Source organism: Rhopalosiphum padi, chromosome 4, assembly GCF_020882245.1.
Source record: "Rhopalosiphum padi isolate XX-2018 chromosome 4, ASM2088224v1, whole genome shotgun sequence".
In the NCBI taxonomy this organism is placed as follows: Eukaryota; Metazoa; Arthropoda; class Insecta; order Hemiptera; family Aphididae; genus Rhopalosiphum; species Rhopalosiphum padi.
This window is the reverse complement of record NC_083600.1, coordinates 14,927,585-14,951,372: the sequence shown is the minus strand read 5'-3', so window position 1 is coordinate 14,951,372 and position 23,788 is coordinate 14,927,585. Positions and strand designations below refer to the sequence as shown.

The window sequence follows — 23,788 nt, the reverse complement described above, 5'->3', positions numbered from 1 at the left end:
ATTTTCTTGATTTGCGTCTTAAGCCATAACATTTTGCATCTAAGTGGTTCTAGAAACAATTTAATAATAAAACTAAGAAAGTTTAATTTTTGAAAATAAAGTTTATGTAACCTTGGAGACAGAAAGTTTAATGAAAAGCAGTTCCTAGTATACGAGAGCATCATAATGTCCATTGACGTCTCGAGAATAGTGAATTTTTATCACGGGTTTAGATAGAATTTATTCTATCTAAAGCCACGATTCATATTGCCCAAGAAAGATAGGAGTAGCAATAATTTTTTTTTTGGATTTAACAGTTGTGGGAGGGTTAGGAAGCAAATAATGAAGAAAATTTGAGCAATAAGATGTATTATCTAAAACACAATTTAAATTCATAGGTTTATAGTGAATGTGAATGCATCAATTTTTTGACAGATGAATATCTCCAAGGCCCAAAGCATTAAGATATAAATAATTTACTATTTATAATTTTAGTAATAGATTGAAACCAATTAGATAATCAACCTGGAATAACAGATATGAGATAGGTACACACAATTTAATTAAGACTCAAAATAATCACATAACAATATTAATAAATATGTATACAGAATTTATACTTGATTCTTCAATCAAATTTAATAAACTAATTTAAGAACTATTTGAAATTTAAAATAAATTATTATGTTAATCATCTTGTTCATCTATTTTATTAAATTCATTTATTCTTTTACGTTCAATTAGTACTTTTTTCACATGATCAAACATTGTAATTAAAATAAAAAGACTTGAAAAAACCATAATTGTTAATAAATTATAAGAATTTAGACGTGTAGCATATTCTTCATTCTTTTTATTTCTAGTATGTCTTTCTCGAGTTTCATATTGTTGCCTAAATGCATTTGTATAATGAAACTTAGACCACTCTTCAAAATTATAGTCCCTGCTACGGACATTGGTTTTATAAATATCATTTTTTGTATTCATTGTTTCATAAGGTTGTTGTTTGGTAGTAAATTGAGAAGATTTTTGATTTAGGTTAGCACCACTGTCATATAATTTTCTTTGACGCACATTTCCCAAGACTTCATATGCTGAAGTTATATCACGGAAAATTTTTGCAGCTTCTTCACTTCCTTTATTTTTATCTGGATGATATATCATTGATAGTCTGTAATAAGCATCTTTTATTTCTTTGTGTGTGGCAGTTTTAGAGATATTAAGTGCTTCATAATGACTTTTGTAAGCTATACAAATAATTGTATTTACACTAAAACCATTAAATAATCTTTTGTAATTGCTCCACATAATACTACAGCTATAAAAAAAAAAAAAAACAAATAATAAATGTACAAAATTATAGTAAATGTAATACTAGGTATATATTATAATAAATACAACATTATTAAAAATATATTAAAACTATTAATGTAAAAGATGTCTGTGTAAATAAATATACGTTATTTTGTAAGTTTGAGAACTTACTATGTTTCTTGATAACATTTTGTAATTTTAAATAATTGTATCACTTTAGAGTAAAAAGTTCAAAATCACGGCCTATAGATATAGCTATGGCCGTGTTCAAAATAATTCCTACTTTTTCAAAAAATGTACTTAAAACCGTGATAACAATTTTTTAATTATCAATTTGTATCATTTTTCTGGTATTTTGAATATTGATATAGAGATAACAGATATGAAAATTGTTATCATATAAAAACATGTGTTTTCTATATTAATCTAGACTGTGTTTTAAACCGTGGTAAGCTCTTCGTCCATAGAGGTAATACCCATAGAGTATTTAGACTACAACTTACTCTATGGTAGTACCACAGAACAATATGATCTAAGGAGTAGTATATAAATATGGTGTTTGGTGATAACTGATAAGATTAAAGATAATATACAATTTACAATTTTATAGTGAGTACTGAGTTCTGTAAGTTCTGTTAACTTATATATATGTTATTGATATTAATATTAACTTAATAACTTAATTATTTATTAGCTATGTTCATAAAATATAGTTTGTGTTAGTCATAACTCATTTTTATTAGTCATCAATAGTCACCCAATAATATTGGCTTGTATATTTTCATTTGTCTTTGAAGCGGTGTAGCATCATGCCAGTAAGTATAACCAACTAATTTTTACGTAGGTGCTATCTATCATTTTTTTGATACCTAATGTTATACCAGACAGATTAATGTCATGGACTGTTGAACATATTGTATTAAGTATAGAGAGTTTGTTAACTTTTGGTTGTATTCTAAATATTACCATTATCTTCTTTATAATATCTTATTAAATATTTATTAAATGTATATTGCAAATATTTAAAAGAAATTTAAAATTATTAACTAAAAAAGTTTTACACAGGCTATTTATGGCATGACTGTTAATTACTTATAAAACAAAATCCCATCCTGGCGTGAGTCGCTTAAAATAAAACATTTTGCTTACACTTCTATTATGTATTAAATATGCTTTCTAATCTGAAGAGAGTCAAGAGTTTTTAATATTAATTATATATGAATAATTGGTTAAATTAAATTTTAAAATGTTTGTTAGACTAATAATTTTTTATTTATATTATTGTAGTACGATTGTACAATAAGTATATAATTTGTTTATAGTTCATAAACTTTCAACTTCGTTTTATGTAAGAAGATCGTTAATTATGTTTCCTTATCTATTTATACAATAATAGATTATCAACTCCATTTAATAAAGAAAAATATCAACAAAAACTATAATTTTAATGAATAATATTATGTTAATTATTATAAATATTTTAAGTATTCAGGATTATTGAAATAGAATAGAATACAATTAAATAATCATAAAATTATTTGTTATTTCTTTTATCAGGCCTATCATTCAAGTATAAAAGATTACCAACAACTAACTGGAAATATGGCAATAGTTCCAATAAAGTCACAATACAAAGGTCCTGCACCTTTGCTCAGCCCAACAATTGCAGACATGGATATAATTGATGAGGCTTTATCTTTTTTTAAAGCAAATGTATTTTTCAGATCCTATGAAGTTAAGGTATTCTATAATTTTTATGGTAAAATATATGAATTAATATAGTATGAATTACAATTATTTATTTAATGAATTTGATTATATTTTAGAGTGAAGCTGATCGTGTTGTGATTTATATTACTTTATACATAACAGAGTGTTTAAAAAAACTTCAGAAGTGTCAAAGTAAAGATCAAGGAATGTCTGAAATGTATTCATTGGCACTTTATAGATTTGATATACCTGGAGAGGCTGGGTTTCCATTAAACTCAGTTTATGCTAAACCGTCATCAACTGGTGAAGCAGGTACTTTGATGTTAAATCATTTATTTTTTAAAATATAATCATTTTTGAAAATTGTTTTTAATATTTTTAAATAGATGTTATGCGTCAATATTTGGAACAATTACGAAAGGAAACTGGGCGAAGAGTTTGTGAAAAAGTATTTTCAACTGACGATGGAAAACCATCTAAATGGTGGTTGTGTTTTGCTCGTAAGAAGTTTATGGAAAAATCATTGCTTGCTCCTGGACAATAATCTACTCAACATTTAACAAGGGCTAGCGTCATAATTTTTATTGGCTGAGCAAACTATTGATACACATTTTATTTTTGTATTTATGTCTGCTCTTAATCAATAATTATTTATATTTTTTTATTTTTAAAACATAATTTTTATTAATTTATCTTAATATAATTTAGTAATTGTTTAAATATTTAATAAATACATTTTTTTTAATACAAATATTAATCTATATTCATTTTTATATACTTTAATAAATATATAATATACCTTCTTATGTGCAGTTTATAATTATTTCTATAACGTTTTGTAATTTAAAAATGTTTTAATTAATACTGTTACTGTTAATGAATTTACTAAACTTAAGAGCATTGTAATTAATAAAATTAGTGAACCACAATTTATGGTTTCACTATCAACATTTTCAGATAAAAAAGATCCATTAGTATCCATTAAAAATTATACATAGTTGTTACCATTTAAAAACATTAAGTCGATTTTGCTGTTGGTACAACTACATACTTCAATATTTTGTAATAGTGATAAATAACTTACCACTTCAAATTAAATATTAACCTTTTCTTTCTAATGCTAGAACAATTGCTATAAAACTATTTTTTACAGCTTATTCAATATTCACAGTTTCGGTACCTGAAATTTCAACGTGTGTCACACTCATTTAACTTAGAGATTGCTAATTTTTGTATTTCAAAATTTGTCTGTATTTAATTTAATTATATTATTTATATTTGTTATTTATGCTAGGTTTTGAAAAATACACATACAGTGCCCAGTGTCTCTAAAGTATTCAAAACATTTCACCACTAACGAGTGAGATTATAACTAAAAACTATATATTTTGTAAAAAATAAAACTGAACAGAACGTACTATTTTTTTTTTATTAGTGTTTCAATTAATTCAATTTACACTCATTTCTCTTCTCCGATAAATTGTGACGATTGCCGTTTGCCATGCAGTCCCGTGCCGTGGGGGGGGGGCTAGGGGGCATGCGCCTTGGTGCACGGTTAAAAGGAACGTCAAAATTTTTTATAATGTATAATATATATAATAAATAAAATAGGGGGCGAATATTTTTAATTTTGCCCGGGCGCCAAATATTAACGGCACTGCTCTGTTGCCTGGAGTACCTACTACCTACTAGATTTAAGATTACATTGTAGGTAGTGTATAGGTAGACCATCTGAATAATATATAGATATTATATAATATTACATACCTATCGAAGAATTTAAGATATAATTTTTCATACTATTATTATTAAATGAAGTTCATTGATAGAAACCACTTATACTCTACAAAAACATTTATTCATTTTTCTAAAATTATCATTACTTAATGTCTAATGTGATAATATAGATAATACTTAGGTATAAAGGAATAATTCCCAAACTACAAAGTTCTTTATGAAGAAGGTCGAGAGGAAGGTCATAATCAGGGTGTGGAACAGTAGGTGAATGCGCTCAGAGAAAGCACCGTGGACCCTCCAGTTCATACCGGATGTTGCAAATTGCCTGGTGCCCTGGTGGATAAACCGGACGGTCCTCAAGGTGCCCTGGACATACCAGATGACACAGGACCTTTCCGGCCACGGTTGCTTCCAACACTATCTCCACCGCATGGGCAAGGCTCCCAGCCCAAGGTGCATGTCGGACACCGCTGAGCGGCTGAGCACACCCTGTTCCATTGCCCTACATCCTCTATAACAGACCAGTTTCGAGGACCTCCCTAGCTGTAGACCAACAGGAGAGGTGTCTCGCACTAACGGGGGTGGAAGAAACGTTCAGGATCTTCTATAAGATGGTGGTGAAGATGCTGACGCTTAAAGAGCGGGAGGAAAGGGTGCGGCAAGCCACCGAGGCCAATGGACGGTGAAGATTCAGAACGTGCGTCGAGGGTGGCGGGCTCAGGCCGACCCGAGAAGAGGAGCTCAGGACGAGACATCTATAAGACGGCTGGCTTAAGCCGGTCCGCGAAGAGGCTCTCCGAACGAGATCTCAAGGGCGGCGGACTTAGGTCGGCTCGAGAAGACAATGCTGCGCAGCCGTTGTATATATTTATTTTATCATTGTTTGTTTGTAAGGGGATAACGCAGAGCATGTCCCGTGTATTCCCATTTAAGTTGTAATTTCCTGTTCACTCTTTTGGGCCGTGTTCTACATATACATATCAGCGTTCGCTGAGGAAGGTAGTTTCCGTACCCTCGAGAGCTTACCATATTGTATAAATTGTATGATTATTTTCATTTTCAATAAACGATGCTGCATGGGGACTAAGCAATGTGAAAACAGTTCGGCCCTCATGTAGTGATTTACAAGGAAAAAAAAGATATATAGGAATAAACTTTAACAGGAAAATTGCGGTCTTTTTAAATTAATTAAGAAAAAAAATTTTAGTATAAAAATACTTGAAAGAAAAAGAGGTAGCTGCAACTTCTTGCACTTCCTATTGTGTATGACTATGTTATACGTACCGATATTATACTATCCACTCACTTTTTTGGTATTTATTTAGTTTATTTAATTATTTTCATTTGATTTATTTAATTTTTTGATGACAGGATATAGGCATAAACAAAATAAATAAACACATTTAATGATTATTAAAAGCATCATATTCATTCATCAAAAATAACGCACAGCCTATATAGATACAATAACAATATGTTTTTGCCTATTCATTTTAATTGCAATGGGCTGTCATTTTATTTAAAAGTAAATTTTATACAAGATGACAAAATTTTATTAAGTATGACATAAAATAGGTAACAATGAATTATTTTGTAGTTCAAATAAAAATATCAATAGTAAGTTATAATAATGGGATAATATGAATAATAATAATATGTATATATATTATTATATATACATATTTATTATATATATATAAAATTAAGTATAGGTATAATAGGTTTGACTAACTTCTATATTATGTAGCCATGTAGGTAGGTATATATATATAGTAAAGTATTTGTAAGACAAACGAGACAAATGGTAAGCGATATAACATAAATAAAAATTGTTAATTTCAATGTCATATGAAATACTCGAATACATATAATAATAATTATCTAAATAATAATTCATTATTTTAAAAATAAATATTCAAAAATATGCAAATTATGTAGGTACAAACAATAATGTACCTATTCTTAAAATTAATTAAATTGCAAAATGAAATGAAATGGTATTTCTAGGTAGGTATAGGTAGTACTGGTAGTAGGTACCTAAATGATGATAACTTATTATATTTATTAATGTTTTAAGTAAGTACATGTATTCAAATATTCATTGGAATGTAGCTTTCCATTTACATATATTTTTCAGATTGATCTACTAAATGTTTTTACATTATTAATAATATTTTCTAATAATAATAGTGATGAACAATTTATTATTAAAATTCAAAATCATATTACATTGTCTTCACAGTTCAGATACATTTTCTTTCGGTTTTGATTTTCCAGTCCTGAAACAATAAAACGTTTTTCATTACCAAGTTTTATATTGTTAATACAACAAGTCAACATAAAGTCATAAAATATGGTCATTTATTTATGAATTATTTTTGTATGTTCATATTTTATTTGTATCTAACATAATAATACTATTTAATACTATTTATTGATCGGTGACGTTGCATCGCGGTTTATTCTAAAAATATTTCGTTGTATTGTACCCCTGTTGTGCCTCGTATCAAAATTATGTGTAGGACAGGCACGTAAACAAAAAAAATTATGGAGGGAGGGGTTGGGGGGTTACAAAATATAGCAATAAAAATTGTGCCATAACATAATAAAACAATTTTTTCCTCGTTACTCGAAATTATTTCAGCGGGAGGGGGTGGTTGACCCCCCCTTTGTATACGTGCCTGGTGTAGGAATACGGTTTAACATACTATTATTTAAATATATATATTAGGTTTATAATTATTATTATATCTTTATATTGTTGTGAAAATGAAAGATTGCAATGTCTACACGATTATACAAATGGGTATCGTGATTCGCGATGTTTTGGTGATTCTAAATTTATAAATAGGATAGGTAGATAATTATTATAGATCGCGAGTGGTGACACCCAGATAAAGAATTATTGGGGTCTGCTTTAAAGTTAATTGTCAATATCTTTATAAGGGTACTGGGTACTGGGGATTGTCGGTAAAAAAGGCTGCAGAAAAAAAAGTATATCCTGGTAAAAATAATCCCACGGAAATAAAAGTCCGTTAATGACATAGAATAACAATGATAAAATATAATATTTTATGCAAGCTGGCCAAGCTGTATTTATGGGTAGAACCATGGACATATATTATATGGGTCGAACACGATTGAGATTTGAGAACATTTATATATACGCTAACTTTTATGTAACGTTGGCGCATTGATTAAAAATACAAAATAGTATATCTGATATTAAATTTTCATATAATATATTATTATTAATATTTGATATAGATTTTTTTTGTCATTTAAAAAATATAGGTACAAATATCAATTATTTGTCAGTTTAAGATACAATTTAAATTTTTTTTCCAAGTATTTATTTCCGGTTATTGTTAGATACTGCATGAAGTCATGATATCTTTAGTTTGTTCAAACGCTTAGTAAGAATTTATCGTAGAAATAATATGATCATAGTCATTAGTCATTACTGGCCATGGTTTTGATAATATTGTTTTCGATCTATTCATTATTGTCACGGTTTGTGTTTGAGTTTTCTTCAAAACAGAAATCATTACATGAAGATGTTTGCTAAACAATTAGATAAACGACATCGTCGCTCAAAAAATCGTTCTCAATCGTTTGAAAATAAGGTATGTACAAAATATTATTTCTTTGATTGGTCGAAAATCATTCTCAATCGTGTTACTAAAAAAGTTCTAAAAACGTTCTCAATCGTATAACACCGGTATTTAGTAGGTAACACTGTAATATAAAACCTCTATTTTTTTCTTATTACCTAATTAAATAATATTAAACATAAAAATTAAAAAAATAACGTGAATTTTTAGAAATTAGAACATCAAATGTTGAAAAATTGTACTACCAATTATTAAGGGGTAATAATTGTGTATTTGTGTTTAATGTTTAATCCATATAATTTTTTTACTTGAGTTTAAATGTTGGTTTTTTCTGTGATTCCTTTATAATTTTAAATATTATGCATATAATGTGGTAATAATAATGGTAAGTGACATTGTTTGTATTTTAGGTATTATTTTAACTAAGCACCAATTTAAATATTGTATTATTATACACTTGTATACATACCATCCAGATGTACTTGGCTTTGTTATATCATCAGTTTCTAAAACAAAAATTATTTATCTTCAGTTTACAGTTTTTACATAAATTTATGTATCAATTGTTTATATATGACCTATACTATTAAATAAATCTTCAAATTATAATGTGTAGGTATAATATGTATATTGTGGCCAAGGTTAGTTAAAAAAAACATTATCTATTTATAAATAAATAATTAAATAATTTCAATAAATGCTTAAAAGTTTATTTTAATTAGTCGTTACTAGTAAGTATGTATAGGTATGTATAGGCATCTTTTCAATTCAATCTAATTCATTAATTAAGTAAATAGGTAATATATTTCAGCACTTTTGTTGGCAGGTACCAATGTACCACAGTAAGTTGTAGTTAGCATTAAAAAAATTAATTAATCTATACCTATATATCAGAAATTCTCAACGTTTTTATATTCAAGTACTTCCTTTGAAAATGTTCATGTACCTACCACTTAAGAACTTTTTATTTTTTGCTAGTCAAAAAATGATCATTTGAACAATTTTTTTATAAAGCAAGATCTCCTTAGCATACCACCTATGAGCTATCTGTATATTACTAGGTGTTATTTTACCACAAGTTATAATCTATGTAAAATTGTAAAGTAAGAATATATGATTATAGTAGCTATCTACAACTACAACCAGGATTAGTACTACCTATAATAGTAGGTACTAGGTAACATAAAATTATAAAATAGTGTTTCTTTTGTAATTAATTTATAAAAGCTACATTGTATAATAATAGCAGTACAGAGCAGTAACTGGTCTGAGGTACCAAGGTCTATTGATTATAAAGAATCATTTTAAAACAGAAAATAAGAAACTGTTATAGTTCTTTGTTAAACTAAGGTAAATTTACTAGTTAATTTTTTTTTAAACATTTCTTATTATCTACCTATGTACCTATTATAGGTTTCCTTTTTTTTAGTCAAGGATTATAGTGCTGCTATTTATTTTACAATCATGTTATATGTTGTATAGGTACTATGTATCAGGGGCGGCGTTTCCCCCTAAGGAACATCCCCCCCACCAAGACATCTTACTCTTTATTTTGTCAAATATTTAATCGATTTGCAGCATGAAAAATAGAAATTTATATTTTATATTCTAAGTAACAAAAATTAAGGTAATCTAAATGTGTAATATAAATCTTATGACATTCAAAACTACAAGGCAAAGAACTAAAGCTGCCCCCGCTATGTATAGGTATTATAGGTAATAGGTACGTGTGTATGACTTATAGTTATATGTTAAATACTATAAAATATATTCAAGTTATAAGTGCTGATATAAGTTAACTTATATAAAAATACTAACCCAATTAACATAGATATAGATTATATTTTTAGAGAATAGAAGTTTGTATTATCATCAGTATATCTTAAAATGCTATAAAAACGGTATGCTAATTAAAAATATTATGTACCGATACCTATTTAAACCTATAAAATTCTCAAATTAGGTAAGTACTAATTACAAAAAAAAAAAAACTCCTGTAAGAACTGAATTTAAGCATACAAATGGGTTGAGCATTCTAAAAAAATTAAAAAAATAACCCTTATGTATACAAAAGTATTTTTAATCTCTTAGGTTAATTATATTAATTGTAAGTATACTTTATACAAAAAATATTCTATTATGTTTTTAAGAATTTTTGTAATAATAATTAAGATAATATAAAATGTATGCGCTTGATAAGTATTATACTTCTATGATATTGAGTTTTTAATAATATAATTAATCATAAAGAAAATTAACTTAGGTATTGTTTGAAAATTAGGTAGGTAATAAATGTTAAAAATATTTTTTTGTTTTAAATCTTATTATTTAATAATTTGATTATTAACCAGTATTTATTTGATGTTGAAAGCGCCAGTCATGCTCGCGTAGATCTATTTCTGTATCGTCGTCCATACTAATTTCACACTTCAATTCCGGTTTTGATGCAGCCACTTGCAACTCTACCAATCACCACAAAAAAGCGTCTAAATCTAATTACTAATATAAGTATTACTAATATCTAAGTACTAAATACTAACTTATATTAGATTTTATATAGTTTCATTATCTAATACTGTTTTTTTAAATATTTATATTTTATATAACTTAATATATACATGTGAATACTATTTATATATTATACTGTACTAGATATTTTTCAAAAATTATATCATACAACAGCGCCCCCATATTAATTTGTATGTTTGGAAGAGAGAGAGAGAGAGAGAGAGAGACGAAAAGTAATGATTTAAACATAGTTTTTGCGTTTACCTAGTTTTTATTTGCTTATTAGTTATTAGTTATTATAGTTATTTTAATATAATTATTATAATTTATAAGTAGGTCATAAGTGTTTTACTTACAAAAAACATGGAAAATTGTATGTTAAGAATAATCCATTTTACTTTTACTCCGTTATTTTAATCTTTTAGTATTATCAAATTTAAAGTTAAAGATAATTCTACGTAGGAGTTTGTTGATATTTTAATTTTAAAGAGAATTATGAGTATAGAAGATAAAAAAAATTATAACTTTAAAATGTTATCATAATTTGTTTTAAAAATAAATAAAACATAAAAAACATTGTGTGTGTCAAAAATAATATTCATATACCTATTTAGATTTTATAATAAGTCAAATTAATTGAGTAATAAAACAATAAAAGCAAGTGTTAAATGGGTTATAAGTTATAACGTAAAATATTTTGTGTTATGTGTTAGTAAGATAAAGACCATACATTAATAGGTATGTTGTCCTTTTAAAAGGTTGTGGATAAACAATTTATGTAGTTACATATTAATATATTATTAAGATATCAAATATATACGCCTAATATCAATGTATCAAAAATTATCCATTTAATTTATTATTAGTAATTCATAATTCATTTGTAGTTTTATTAATATTAATTTAAGAAGAAACATTTCATTAACAAAAAAATGAACTATTAACAACAACTAAGAAAATATGAAAATATTTTAAATAGCTACTATGTCTGGGAAAGGCAACTGACCTCTTTGTCTCTCTTGAATACACCCCTGTTTTTATATGTATAACTTAGTGAGCTACACATCATGAATTATAAATAAAATATACTTTAATTTTTATTGGGTATTAACTAAATTTTTTGTGAGTTATTTTTGATTCATGCATTTGTTATTAGTCAAATTATTTACCTTTTCTTGTATCATTATTTGATGCTTCTGTTATCTCTTCAGACGAACCTATAACATTTAAATTATATTATTTATCTAAAATATCCATGTTTTAAAGTATTAATAAAAGTGTTTTATTTTTGAAAAGATGTTATTAAAAATTCAAACATTCAATCGAAGTTTTGTTTTAAAGGCATGCAATGGTTATTAAAATATAGGTTTATGAAGAAAATAGTACTGGAATAGTAGAGAAAAATACAATGAGTTTATGTACAGATGAAGATGACCTATATTACATATCTAATGCACATAATACCTGAAATATGTGTTGACGTTTTCTTACTGATTTCAAATCCACTAGGGGCATCTTTAGAAAGTTTTCTCAAACATTCGTTTAATTCGTCTTCAGAAACACCTTTATTTGCTAGTTCTTCAGTATCAAAAACCATTCGTTTTTGTACAATTCGTGTGACAAATATATTTCCATGCTCATCTGTACGTTCTATATCCTCTTGGAATTCACCAGGTGTAAAGTATTCTACAAAATCTTCAATAATTTTTTCTTTTTCGGGTCCTTTTGCCGTTACTTTATGTATTTCAGCAGGCAATCGTATGATTTTGTGAGTGAATTCTGTTCCACCTGAATCCTTTTTATATGTTTCAAAAGTTTCATTTTCGTCAAACCAATCGTGTTTGTTTTCAGTTTTGTCTAGGCCTTCCATACTAGATACCATAGTATTGGAACCTCCACTTGTGAAACTAGAAGACATGTTAGATCCGGTTTCACAGTGGTAAGTGGCATTCGTCGATGTGGAACTTATTGGTCCTAGTGAATCATTACTACCTAAAATTAAACTGTTTCTGTATGATGACTCTTTAGAATGGTCATCCATAATTGGACTACTAAAACCACGACTTGAAACACTTGAGTTCATGCAGTCATCATAATCAATTTGTTTTCCTTCAACACACCCAATATTTGGCATATGCTCAAGAGAAGCTGACACTTTCATTTCAGTAACAATTGTTTTTAAGTCAAGAGATTCTGTACTAGTTAAATTATCATCTTCTGATATATGTTTTTCAGAATAATCTTCGTTTTGTTCTAAGTTTATCTCAGCTTCTTTGATTATTTCATTAATTTTAAACATCCCCTCTTCGTCATCTAATGATTTTTCAGTAGCTAAAGCCTTGTTTTCAATCAACTCAGTTTTAAAACAAGCTGCTTCTATTGTTTCAAAATCTTTAAGAGAAGTTAATGATAAATCATCCTTTCTACTATTAGAAGAACTTGTAGTAGATGCTAAAGATCCCGAAGACTTAGCTTTCATTGATTCAATTCTTACCAACTGCTCTAACCTTTCAAATTCTTGTAGGGAATTCACAGATATATTATCATTTTCTAACGATTTTCCTAAGTATTTTTTACTTTCTGGAGTGCTGCTAAACGATTCTTTCATGCTACCAAAACTATCAATTGAATGACTGACTTGACTGCCAATACTCCCAACTTTACTGCTTTGCAAATCGTCTGTATCTTCTTCTTTGATATCTTCAAGAGGGGGTCTTTCATACTCTATATTATATCCATATACTTCATTTATAGTGTTGTCATCTTCAAATTGAAGTTCCACCCATTTTTGATTTGTAAATTCCAATTCAAGTTGACTTTTTGATCCTGGACTTTCAGAGTCTGATTCATGTTGAGGTGAACTAGTGATGCTTACATTTTTATGAATGATTTTAGTTTTTCTTTCAATTTGTATTGCTTTTCCTTCAGAATCTTCTTCTTTAGCTTCTTTTCCTATTTCTTCTATAACTACAAATTCATCTTCTGAGCTGTCTACAAGATTTTCTTCAATATTATCAACCAATTCGAAAGATTCACTTAAAGAAACAGATTCTTTTTCTTCTATTTCTTCAACATTTTCAAGAACTGTTTGTTCCTCACCAGTCCATGAAGGTTCTTCGTGTGGGTCATACTCTTCATTTATTATGTATTCTCTACCCTGATCTGTATCTGATGATTCTTTACTACTAATTGATGCAGGGGTTTGTGGGGTTGATGATTTAATTTCGAGTTCCTTAGCTTCTAGGTCCAAGTCAGGGTAATGAAAACCTCGATCAATCAAAGGAGCCATATGTTCTGTTATCATAATATTAGGAACCGTATCTGTAGAATTGTCTATTAAATCATCCTCATCTTCTGAAAAGGGATCCTCTGGTATTGTGGGAGGTAAAGAAGCGGGTATTGCTGGTGATACATGAGGTACCATTTGAAAAGCGGCATCTGATTCGGCAATATCATCAATATGATCAAAACTATGTTTATCAGATATATTTCCATGCATATCAAAATTGTGTTTATCATGTATTAAAGGAATTTCTTTTTCTAAATCCAAAATATGTGCATCTTTTGATGGTATATTTTCAATTTTTTTTTTAGATACATCTTGAATATGGTCTGAATGTTGGTTATAAACTGTACATTCTTTTAATGCATCTGTATCTACAATTTCTTTGTTTTCGATAGTATCCAAATCTTCCATCAGTATCTTACTAAATGAACTACTATTTCTTCGGTGTCCTTTTTTTTGTACATCTTCTGACTTTGTAGTCATTTGAGTACATACATTATGATTAATACCATATTCTGTTGGTACTGAGGATGATAGAATTGTTACACATTTGTTGTCATTGTCATGATATTCATCTTCATTTTGTATAGTCAAAGTTTCAACAGATTTTGTATTTTCATCACTGAAACTAAAACTGCATGTTCCAGATTCAGGAAATCCATTCATTGCTTCAACAACAGTTTGGATTGCTTGGCCTTCTGTACTTGATATACTCATACTAGCATCTTCACTAGAAAATAATTTTTCTTCATGTGATGATGAATCGGATAAGCTGTCACTAGTTATATGTTTCGGCATAGGATGAAAAGTCATTTCATGTGATCTTTTCATTTTTTGCATATTTTTTTCACTATTAATAGCTGGTTGAGAAAATGGTTGAGTTTTATACATGCAACTGTACTTCATTTCAGTTAGCTCTGCTATTATTGGTAAGGATTCTCCTCTAATTATATGCATAGGTATTTCTTGTTCGTATGGTTCTATTTTATCTTCATCTTCTAAAATTGAGTTTGTACCTTCTTGGTCAAAATCTAAATCTCCAGTTGATGCAATAAGTGTTTCAGATGCTTCACTGTTTTCCACTGAAGCAAGGTTTCCAGAGCTTTCTGAATCTAGAGATTTCATTGATTCTCTTGAGCTCAGCGAACTTATTGCTGTGTGATACTCATTTGATGGTACTGAAATTGCAGATTCATATTCAGAAGATCCAGCTAAAAGCCCATCCACGTCTGACGAACATGGTCTGCTAGATGACGTGAGATCAAATGAATGATAATGGCTATCACTTGAACTGGAATCTGCAGGTTTTTTTGTTGATAGTTTATTTATATTAATAGAATCAGCTTTTCTTAAGACAACGGTGTCAAAATTCACTCGTTTTTCTTCACGAATATCAACCGAAGATGATGATGGGGAAGTTGGTGAGTGTACAGAATTTTCTTTTGAAGGAGAAGATTCCGTGCTTAATTGTTTGGTCAGTGACTTTGATGAACATGGCTCGAATTCTTTTATTAATGTTACTTCGTTTTTATAATCGTTCACAGTTTCTTTCAAAATACAAGATGTTGCTCGGTATTCTTTTCTGTCTATATTACAGATTTCCAATCCATCATCTGTGATTTGTTCTGAGTGCTGTTTTTCTTTTATCAATTCATCATCGAAATCTTTTATCAATGTATCAACGTGTTTTTCATTGTTAATAATATTTCCAGTCTTCCCATGTATCACTTGTTTATTTTTCACTTCAAAACATTCTTTAGAGTGAAATTTATGACTATCATTTTCTACAAAATGTTCTTTGACTATTTTTCCTTTTTCAGTATCTGACGTTTTACTCGTATTAAGAATATCGTGTACACTATTATCATCATTGGAATTGTAATATGACCCAAGCTCCTGTGTTTCTATTTTTTGATCATTTACATTAATTATTTTATTTTCAAGAACATCAGTTTTAGTATCTTTGTAGTAATTACGAGACATTAATTTATGATCAACCTGTCCACTCGAAAAATAATCTTTTTGTTGAGATTCTATTCGTTTATCGTTTTCATTTTGTTGTTCTTTTATATAAGCTTCAATAATTAAATTATCGTTTGCCTCTTTATAATAATTTTCTTTTTCATCATGTGAAGATTGTCCATATTCATTAAACATATCCGGGTCTTTATTGGAGGGATTTGTTTTAGATTTTTCGTAATCACTTTCTGGAATAGTATGCTCAGTGATATGTGATTTTGTTATTCCTTCGTATTCTATTTCAAAACCACTGCTTTTTAAATCCTCGTCTGTAATTTCAATGCTTGAAGTAATTGTATCATGTTTTGATATACTTTTTAATTGGTCCCTGGATTTTTTTGCTAATACTGATTCCATAATTTTTAATTGCAAATCTTCTCCTTCCATATCTAAATATCCACTATTTTCTAGTTGTTGAAATTGATCAGGTGACATCATTAAATGATGTAAGTTGGCCAACACATCGTGACGTTTTGTAAGCTCGATTTCAATTTCATTAATTAATTGTTCAGCTATAGTTCTCGCCAATTCTCCAGTCATTTCTTTTTTTGTGTTTTCGAGAGATTCTATAGAATCGACTTGTTGAACAAAATTTTGATGGAAAAGACATTGATCTTTGATATCAATGTTCTCTAAATCTTGTTCATCCGTTCCGAGTTGTGTAACTTCCCATATTGTGTCTGGAATGTGTTCTTCTGGAGTGTGAATAATACGATCTGGTATGATTTGTGAACTCATTTTTTTTTCGTTTTCTATTTCATGATGTAATTCGTCATCAATCATTGAAGAGTCAATTGATTCAGTTTGTAAAATAGATTTTTCTTTTTCTTCAATAAACGAACAAGTGTCAGAAGGAATTTCATCAATATGATCCTGAGTTAAACTTGATGAATTTTTGTCTTTTGATTGTTTTGAAATGACTTTGTTTAATTTAATTTCTTCCGGCAAATCATCAAGAACAGATGATTCAGCAGATTCGGTTTTTGTAATTGATTTTTCACTTGTACTTCCAGAAATTTTATCAGATGACGAATGTATTGAGTTTATTGAAATACTTTTTTCACATTTTAAGCCTAAATATTTTTCTTCTGGTATTAATGAATCTATTTGCTCGTCTAATTCATTAGAAAAAATGTGTTTATGAATTTGGCGATTAATAAGAACTTCTTGGCTTGGAGATTGTTGATGTGTTGTAGATTTCAAAGATTTATGTTCAGGTGAGGATTCTTGTTCCATTTGTATACCTTCCATTTGTGGTTTAATTTGCTGAATATACTTTTTAGAGGAAACATGTTCAATTTGATGAGATGGTAATGACATTGATCTATTTTTTGTGTCCATTTTTTTTTTATTTGAAAACTGAGAATTTTCCGTTTTAGTGGAAATTTTATCATCAAAAACATCTTCTTGAAACCCTTCATTTTCAAATGCTAATGATTCTTCTCCATATTTAATAATATATTCTGTTTCAGAATCTAATCGTTTAGTTTCTTTAACATCATTTGTTTCTAGTTGTGGTATATGTGGTTGTTCATCGAGTAATTCCGACTTCAGACAAGTGAACTCAGAAACTACAGTTTTTTCTGTAGTTTGGTTACTTGTCATTGGTTTGTTGATCATTTCAGGCACTTCTGTATTATCAGAAGCACCGAATGAATTTTCGAAGAGTTCTAAAGAAGCATTTTTCGTTACAGTTATTTTTGAATCTTTTATTGGTAATGAAATACTATATCTAGGTTTTGGTAGAGGAGGTTGATTAGTTTTGGTTATTTCTTCCCAAAATTGTTTTTTTGTAGTATAGTTTACATCATCTTCATCTAAAGAAGCCGTAACACTACTGTCAATGGAATGTCTAGGATTTGGTTTAGGTGGGATTTTATCTATGGAGTTTTGTAGTGCTAAGTTGTTGGCGTTAGTTGTTAATTCTGGGCTGCGCTCTGTACACACAAATACATACAAACAAAATACAGGATTAGAATATTGGTTATTTATACAACGGTTAACTAACTAACACAAACTCGCCAAAAAGATCAAGTCCTAGGATATTTATGTATTATGGATTTCTATTTAAATTAAAAAAAAATTGTTGGTAGATCAAACATCTACAAAGAAGCCTGAATTTATAGTGCTTTATTTTGTTTTGTTATACGTTGATTTATATTTTGATATAAAATAATACAAATACATAAATTAATTTATTTCATAGAAATCGTAGTACCATGAGATACATTTTACTGCCAAGTTTAATATACCTTTATTTTTATATATTGTTAGTATTGAAAGAAGCGTTATTATTCTATTTAGCTTCTAAATGTAATTAAATTTACCAGCTCCATCCCATATTTGATTAGCAACATCGACCTCTTCATTTGATAACTGAGAAATTATTCTATGATATTCGCCTTCGACTGCTTGTTTAGCGATTGGGCTATCTTCTAATGTTTCCGAAGCCATGCGTTCAAATCTTCTCTCTACCCTTTTTAAAGTTTTTTCTCCAACATCTGTATCCATTTCAAATTTCATTTCTTCTATGACACTTGTTTGATTAATAGCTGATATTGACATATTACAGTCGTCTATGTCGTTATCACTGTCACTTTGTCCCGGATAAACAATTTCATCATCTTCTGATTCCAAACGAAATGTAACTTTTCTACCCGGTAATTTCTCTGGAGGTTCAGTTACTATGTATTCATAATCATTATCAGATTCACTATCATCTTTGTGAATTTCTCTAAATGTTGGTCTTTGATGTGTTGATAATCTTTGAGAACCACCGACTCCATTTCTTCGAATTTTTGGAGAGGATATTATTGGGATAGGAGAAGGGCAATCTGATAATTGTTCGACTTCAAGAGTTTCATGAGGATCTGAATCAGAGGACCCGGAAGATAATTCTCCAGAAGCTGCTAATTTAGCAGTTTCTTGTTCAATTAACATATCTATGAGCAAATTAGTAAGAGTTTCATCGTGGTTACCAGGATCACTCAACATTGTCTTTAACTTTTCTTGTACAGTATCTGGAGATATTTTTGAATAATCAACCGATTTCCATTCATCTAAGTGTTCATAATCGTCAGGTACAGTATTTTCTGAAGGGGTTCTAACCATTAATGGTCTTATTTGAGTACGATCGTTTTCTGAAAACGATTATTTCTCAAAAAATTTATACATTAATTATACATCAATTTTATAATTTTTATTTTCTATTTTATTTTTTTAATGTGAGGAATTTTAAAGGAAATAGGGAATTAGCAGTTAGTAGCTTATTGTTATAAAAAACAATCCAATATAGTACTCGAAAACAACACACCTCACCTGTTTTATTATGTGGTAGCCATATACAATAACCAGAATTTTGATTCTTTGACATTTTTGATACTGATTTTTTATTCTTCTTAGGAGTAAAATAGCATATTTGAAATGATTCAGTCAATGATTCTTGCGAACCTGATAAAAATATATGTCGTTCTGACAATGGCAAGCAAGGCATAGACCTATTCCACCATCTATATGGCAAGCTCGCGGTATTAAAATTACTACGGAAACTTGGTCCTTGAACTTCTTGTATGTTATCGGATTTTGGAAATCCACAATGATTTATTGTTTGCATAATGTCATTTAACGAATGTCGTATTTGGTTTTCTTGATTTTGAACATCATTTAATAGTCGATAGATTCTTTTTTGTACATTTTCTATGCAACCAACTCCATTAGACGAGCTTTCTGATTCTAATACTTCGGCTTGTAAACTATTTGTTAAATTTTCTTGTTTTTCTACTTTATTTTCCAAAATTTCCACAGCCTTTACTAATTTTGCTAGTTCTTCTCTACTATTGCTAATTGCGGTATTGATCAATACATTTTCAAAATAATCTGACCTTTTTTGACTGAATAATTCATTTGAAATATAATCTATGGGTCATGTTATGTTCATTAAATTATTTACATAACAAAAAAACAAAAATCAAACCATTTATACATAATTATATATTATATTTTACCATTATATAATACATTTTTATTATTATTTAAATACAAATAAAATATATTACATAAAAATCGAAATTTAATTCAATTCAATTATAAAATAATTGCAAGTATTACGTAAATATAATTTGTTATTTTGATTTATTAACGTTTTCATTATTATCTATTGTTAAAACAACGTATAACAAAACATATTAGTGCAAAATTTTACATTTTTAATATTTATTTTTAAGCATTAATAGTGTTTTTTATTCTAAAAAAGCCTTTTGATTATATTAAATAAATACCAGTAAAATGAGCAAAGCAGGGAATTGGCGGTTAGTTAGTATCACTTGGAAATAAAGTTTGTATAATCTTTTTTGCAAGTTTACATTAAAACTGTGTAATCTTGTGTGGTATCTAATTTTCTTTAATCTAAAAATTATATTTAATTAATTAATTGCTTACCAGAATTATCTATAGACTTTGCATTTTGTTGTTGAATTTGATTAGCTTCATTCCCTACAAAATGATTAAAATTAAACAATATTTACGAAAATCAAAATATAAAAACAAAAATGGTTTTATATTAAATAATATTAGTATATTACTGTAGTAAATGAATGTAATTATGTTGGGTTGCACAATGATTTAATAAATATTTAAACATTTAAAATTTCATTAAATACAAAGTAGTTATACATTTTTATTGACAATTAAATCTATTAAATTTTGTACAACCCATTATTAGTAGATTAGCTATTTTATTATTATTAATTTTTATTAAAACATTTATTATAATATTTATAAATGCTTTTCATACATTTTTGATTATTTTGTGACTTACTTATTTTTTATTTTGTGTCTTACATAATATTTATTTAAATGTTAGTTTTGACCGTCACCTTTAATATACTTTAGTTGGTAATTACCTATAGGGGTTTTTTTTTTGATACATTTACAGTTATTTTTTTGATTTAAATCACATAATGTTATGTTACTATCCAAAGTTGATAATGGTTTGAAATTGAATTTTCGTTTCAATTTTGGACTACCGCACATACTTTCAAAAATATTTATTACGTCAGAGACATGTTTTGTAGGTTCAAATTCAATTTTCTTCTGCTCTGGTTGTTTTTTTGTTTCTTTTTGACTAAATATTTTGAACGCCGATAGTCGTGTTATAGGCGAAGGGTATAATCTTTCTACACTTGTAAATTTGTCTTTTAGGGAGTATACTTTTACCAGAGGTTTTTTGACCATTATTATTTGTGTTTGAAATGGTCTATTTATATATAACTGTACTATGTTTACAGGTTGAACAACAGTATATACAGCAATATACGTAAAATATTTATTTTGAAAGGTTTTAGTTGTTCCGTACGTAAATAAATCTACTTCAAATTGTCGTTTTGGATCATATAAGCTACTCTTAATAAAATAACCGGGTTCTAATGGCTCTAAAATATTTTCATTATTATAATCCGATATAGTCCTACCTGTCATTATTCCATCATTAAACCATCTCATTGATAAATTTCCGTAATCCCTACCAACGCTTAATAATACCGAATTCTGACTTTGAAAGTCAATAGAAATACTAAAACCATTTCTGTTGTCATGTATTATAAATGTATTATTTTCTTGGTTTTTGATTTTATTTGTCTTAATATTTTGATCTTGTTTAGGAATTGCCACATTGCTTAAAGTGGGTTCAGACATGTATTTTGATAATGTTTTTTTTTTATTTTCTTCCGAACGTTTTTCAAAACTTTCTTCTATTTCTGAATTACATCGATTTTTTAATCGATATCGTTTTTTACCAAATTCTGCTTCAGGTGTTATATTTTTTTTTGATGCCATTACTCGATTTCTATATTTATGTTTACATCGATCTTGTTTGACAGTTTCTATAGATTCCACTACACCTACATCTATATCATGGTAATATGTATTATTTTTATTAAAACATGATTCTGTGTCTCCGTGTTCTTCAACTGTTATAATTTCTTCTTCGGATTCAAAACCTTTAACTTCTTCGTTTGGGGATTTGAGCCAAATAGGGTTTGATTGTTCCGTTGATGATAATGCACTTATTGTCCCATCTTTTGAGTGAAATAATATTTCTCTATGTGGCTGTGGAAAATAAGGTATTGATTCTAAAGAGGGTGCTGTGTGTTCGACTTCATTTATTATACCTTTATCATCAGTGAAATGTTCAATATCAGTAAGTTCATCTATAACCTTATTGTTTTTTTCATATCCTTCATCTTCACTTAAGTCTTCGACATCTGTCAAAATGAAATAATCTATAGGTCCTGGCGAAAGATTAGGAGTTCGAATATAATACTTTTCATCATCTGAATCAGATATAACTTCAACATCTGTATAGCTATTCAAATCTGACAAACAAGGAGAAAGTGACTTTTGTAAATGTGTTGTAATGGGTGATTTCAATATAATTCTTGATTTATGTTTGTTCGGTTTAGGAGAAACTGATCGTGGTTCTTGTATCTTAGTATTATTTTGCTCATTAGCTCCATTTAATAGATTCGTCACTTCAATATCTTCCTCATTAGACTCATATGCAGTTATTGCAATCTGGGGTAAGTTTATTTTGCTTTCTTCTGACATTTCATTAGATAATGAAAATTGAGTTGAATTGTCCAAAACTAAATTCAATTCTATTGATGAATCGTCAAAAATGTTTGAGTTTATCTGTGGAAATAATGTGAGGTTAAATGAAATCATGAGTTTAAAAAAAAAACACTTGGAATTATCAAAAGAGATTTTAAAGCTTTACCACATTTTTTAAATTTATTTCTTTTTAATTGGTCCCAATCGGTCATCATAGAGCCGTAATTGTTAATATTATTGTCACGTATAAGTTATACAATTAAGAAAAGGCTATGCTAATAATTGTTAGGAGAAAATATAACTAAAACATTTAGATGATTTTGAAAATGTGGATCTAGATAAATTTGGTTTTGTTTGGATTTTTTTCTAAAGAAATGTTGTTTAATGTTCAATAAATACTTACTTAGTTTTTAAAAATAGAAGAAATAAATACATATTTTTACAACATTTTAATTGCGTAATTAATATATTAAGGCAATAATATATTTTTTAGATATTTTGTTTATATATTATGTTTCTTTTTCAATAAATGTTAATCATTTACAGATTAAATTCAGAGAAGTACTAAAATATAGGTTCAGGGTAGTTTATTTTTTTTTTTTCGTATGGCGTATGTAGTTCGGGAGTAAGTAAGCCCGGCGCCTGATTGGCAGAATTTTTAATGGGGCACCCGTAGGTTTCTGCCATGCCACGGGGTGGGGGGATGGCAGCACTTGTTCTCCGGACACCGTGACTTACCCGGAGAAAAATGCCGCCCAGTGGCCGAGGATCGAACCGGATCCAGCTGCTCCGCAGCCGACGAATTAGACCGCTCGGCCACCCCGTCCCCAGGGTAGTTTATAAAAATAAATCATACATTAAATAATATGTTGAAAATATATTGATTTTTGAGTATTTTTTTTGTTTGTTTGTTTCTATTTAGTATCCTGTATTACCTATGATTTTACATTTTTCAAATGTATACCTTATATATTCTCTGCGATTACGATACTTTATTATGTATCACATCAATTTT

General features: G+C 28.3%; 3 protein-coding genes across 21 annotated transcripts in view; 1 reads left to right on the top strand and 2 right to left on the bottom strand.

Annotated features, from left to right (window-relative positions):
• Positions 1–519: 519 nt before the first annotated feature.
• Positions 520–1,632, bottom strand: LOC132928265 (dnaJ homolog subfamily C member 30, mitochondrial-like). Its single transcript, XM_060992816.1, has 2 exons — positions 1,465–1,632; positions 520–1,297 (listed from the first exon to the last, which is right to left on the bottom strand). The coding sequence occupies exon 2, from the start codon at positions 1,285–1,287 to the stop codon at positions 667–669; it is 621 nt and encodes a 206-aa protein (XP_060848799.1). The 5' UTR covers positions 1,288–1,297; positions 1,465–1,632; the 3' UTR covers positions 520–666.
• Positions 1,633–1,821: 189 nt separating this feature from the next.
• On the top strand, positions 1,822–3,809 carry LOC132928266 (actin-related protein 2/3 complex subunit 3). Its single transcript, XM_060992817.1, has 4 exons — positions 1,822–2,108; positions 2,851–3,033; positions 3,120–3,315; positions 3,390–3,809. The coding sequence occupies exons 1-4, from the start codon at positions 2,103–2,105 to the stop codon at positions 3,545–3,547; spliced, it is 543 nt and encodes a 180-aa protein (XP_060848800.1). The 5' UTR covers positions 1,822–2,102; the 3' UTR covers positions 3,548–3,809.
• A 2,333-nt stretch (positions 3,810–6,142) lies between these two features.
• Positions 6,143–23,788, bottom strand: part of LOC132929264 (uncharacterized) — a 111,871-nt gene continuing 94,225 nt past the window's right edge. For 7 of the 19 annotated variants that reach the window (XM_060994491.1, XM_060994490.1, XM_060994492.1 and 4 more), the window contains 7 exons: positions 21,636–22,854; positions 20,605–20,658; positions 12,327–18,104; positions 12,032–12,079; positions 10,703–10,816; positions 8,824–8,860; positions 6,143–7,019 (listed from right to left, as the gene is read on the bottom strand). In XM_060994491.1, coding sequence (XP_060850474.1) covers positions 6,977–7,019; positions 8,824–8,860; positions 10,703–10,816; positions 12,032–12,079; positions 12,327–18,104; positions 20,605–20,658; positions 21,636–22,854 — 7,293 coding nt within the window. In that variant the 3' untranslated portion in view covers positions 6,143–6,976. Of the gene's footprint in view, positions 7,020–8,823; positions 8,861–10,702; positions 10,817–12,031; positions 12,080–12,326; positions 18,105–18,494; positions 19,308–19,485; positions 20,083–20,604; positions 20,659–21,635; positions 22,855–23,788 lie in introns of those variants that run through there. The other 12 variants (XM_060994500.1, XM_060994498.1, XM_060994501.1 and 9 more) reach the window with 12 other exon arrangements.

Excerpts from the sequence above, each read along its gene's own strand:
- LOC132928265 (XM_060992816.1), bottom strand. The coding sequence starts at position 1,287 with ATGTGGAGCAATTACAAAAGATTATTTAATGGTTTTAGTGTAAATACA.
- LOC132928266 (XM_060992817.1), top strand. Across the intron at positions 3,034-3,119 it reads TCAGATCCTATGAAGTTAAG|AGTGAAGCTGATCGTGTTGT; the intron begins GTATTCTATAAT and ends ATTATATTTTAG. Across the intron at positions 3,316-3,389 it reads GTCATCAACTGGTGAAGCAG|ATGTTATGCGTCAATATTTG; the intron begins GTACTTTGATGT and ends ATTTTTAAATAG.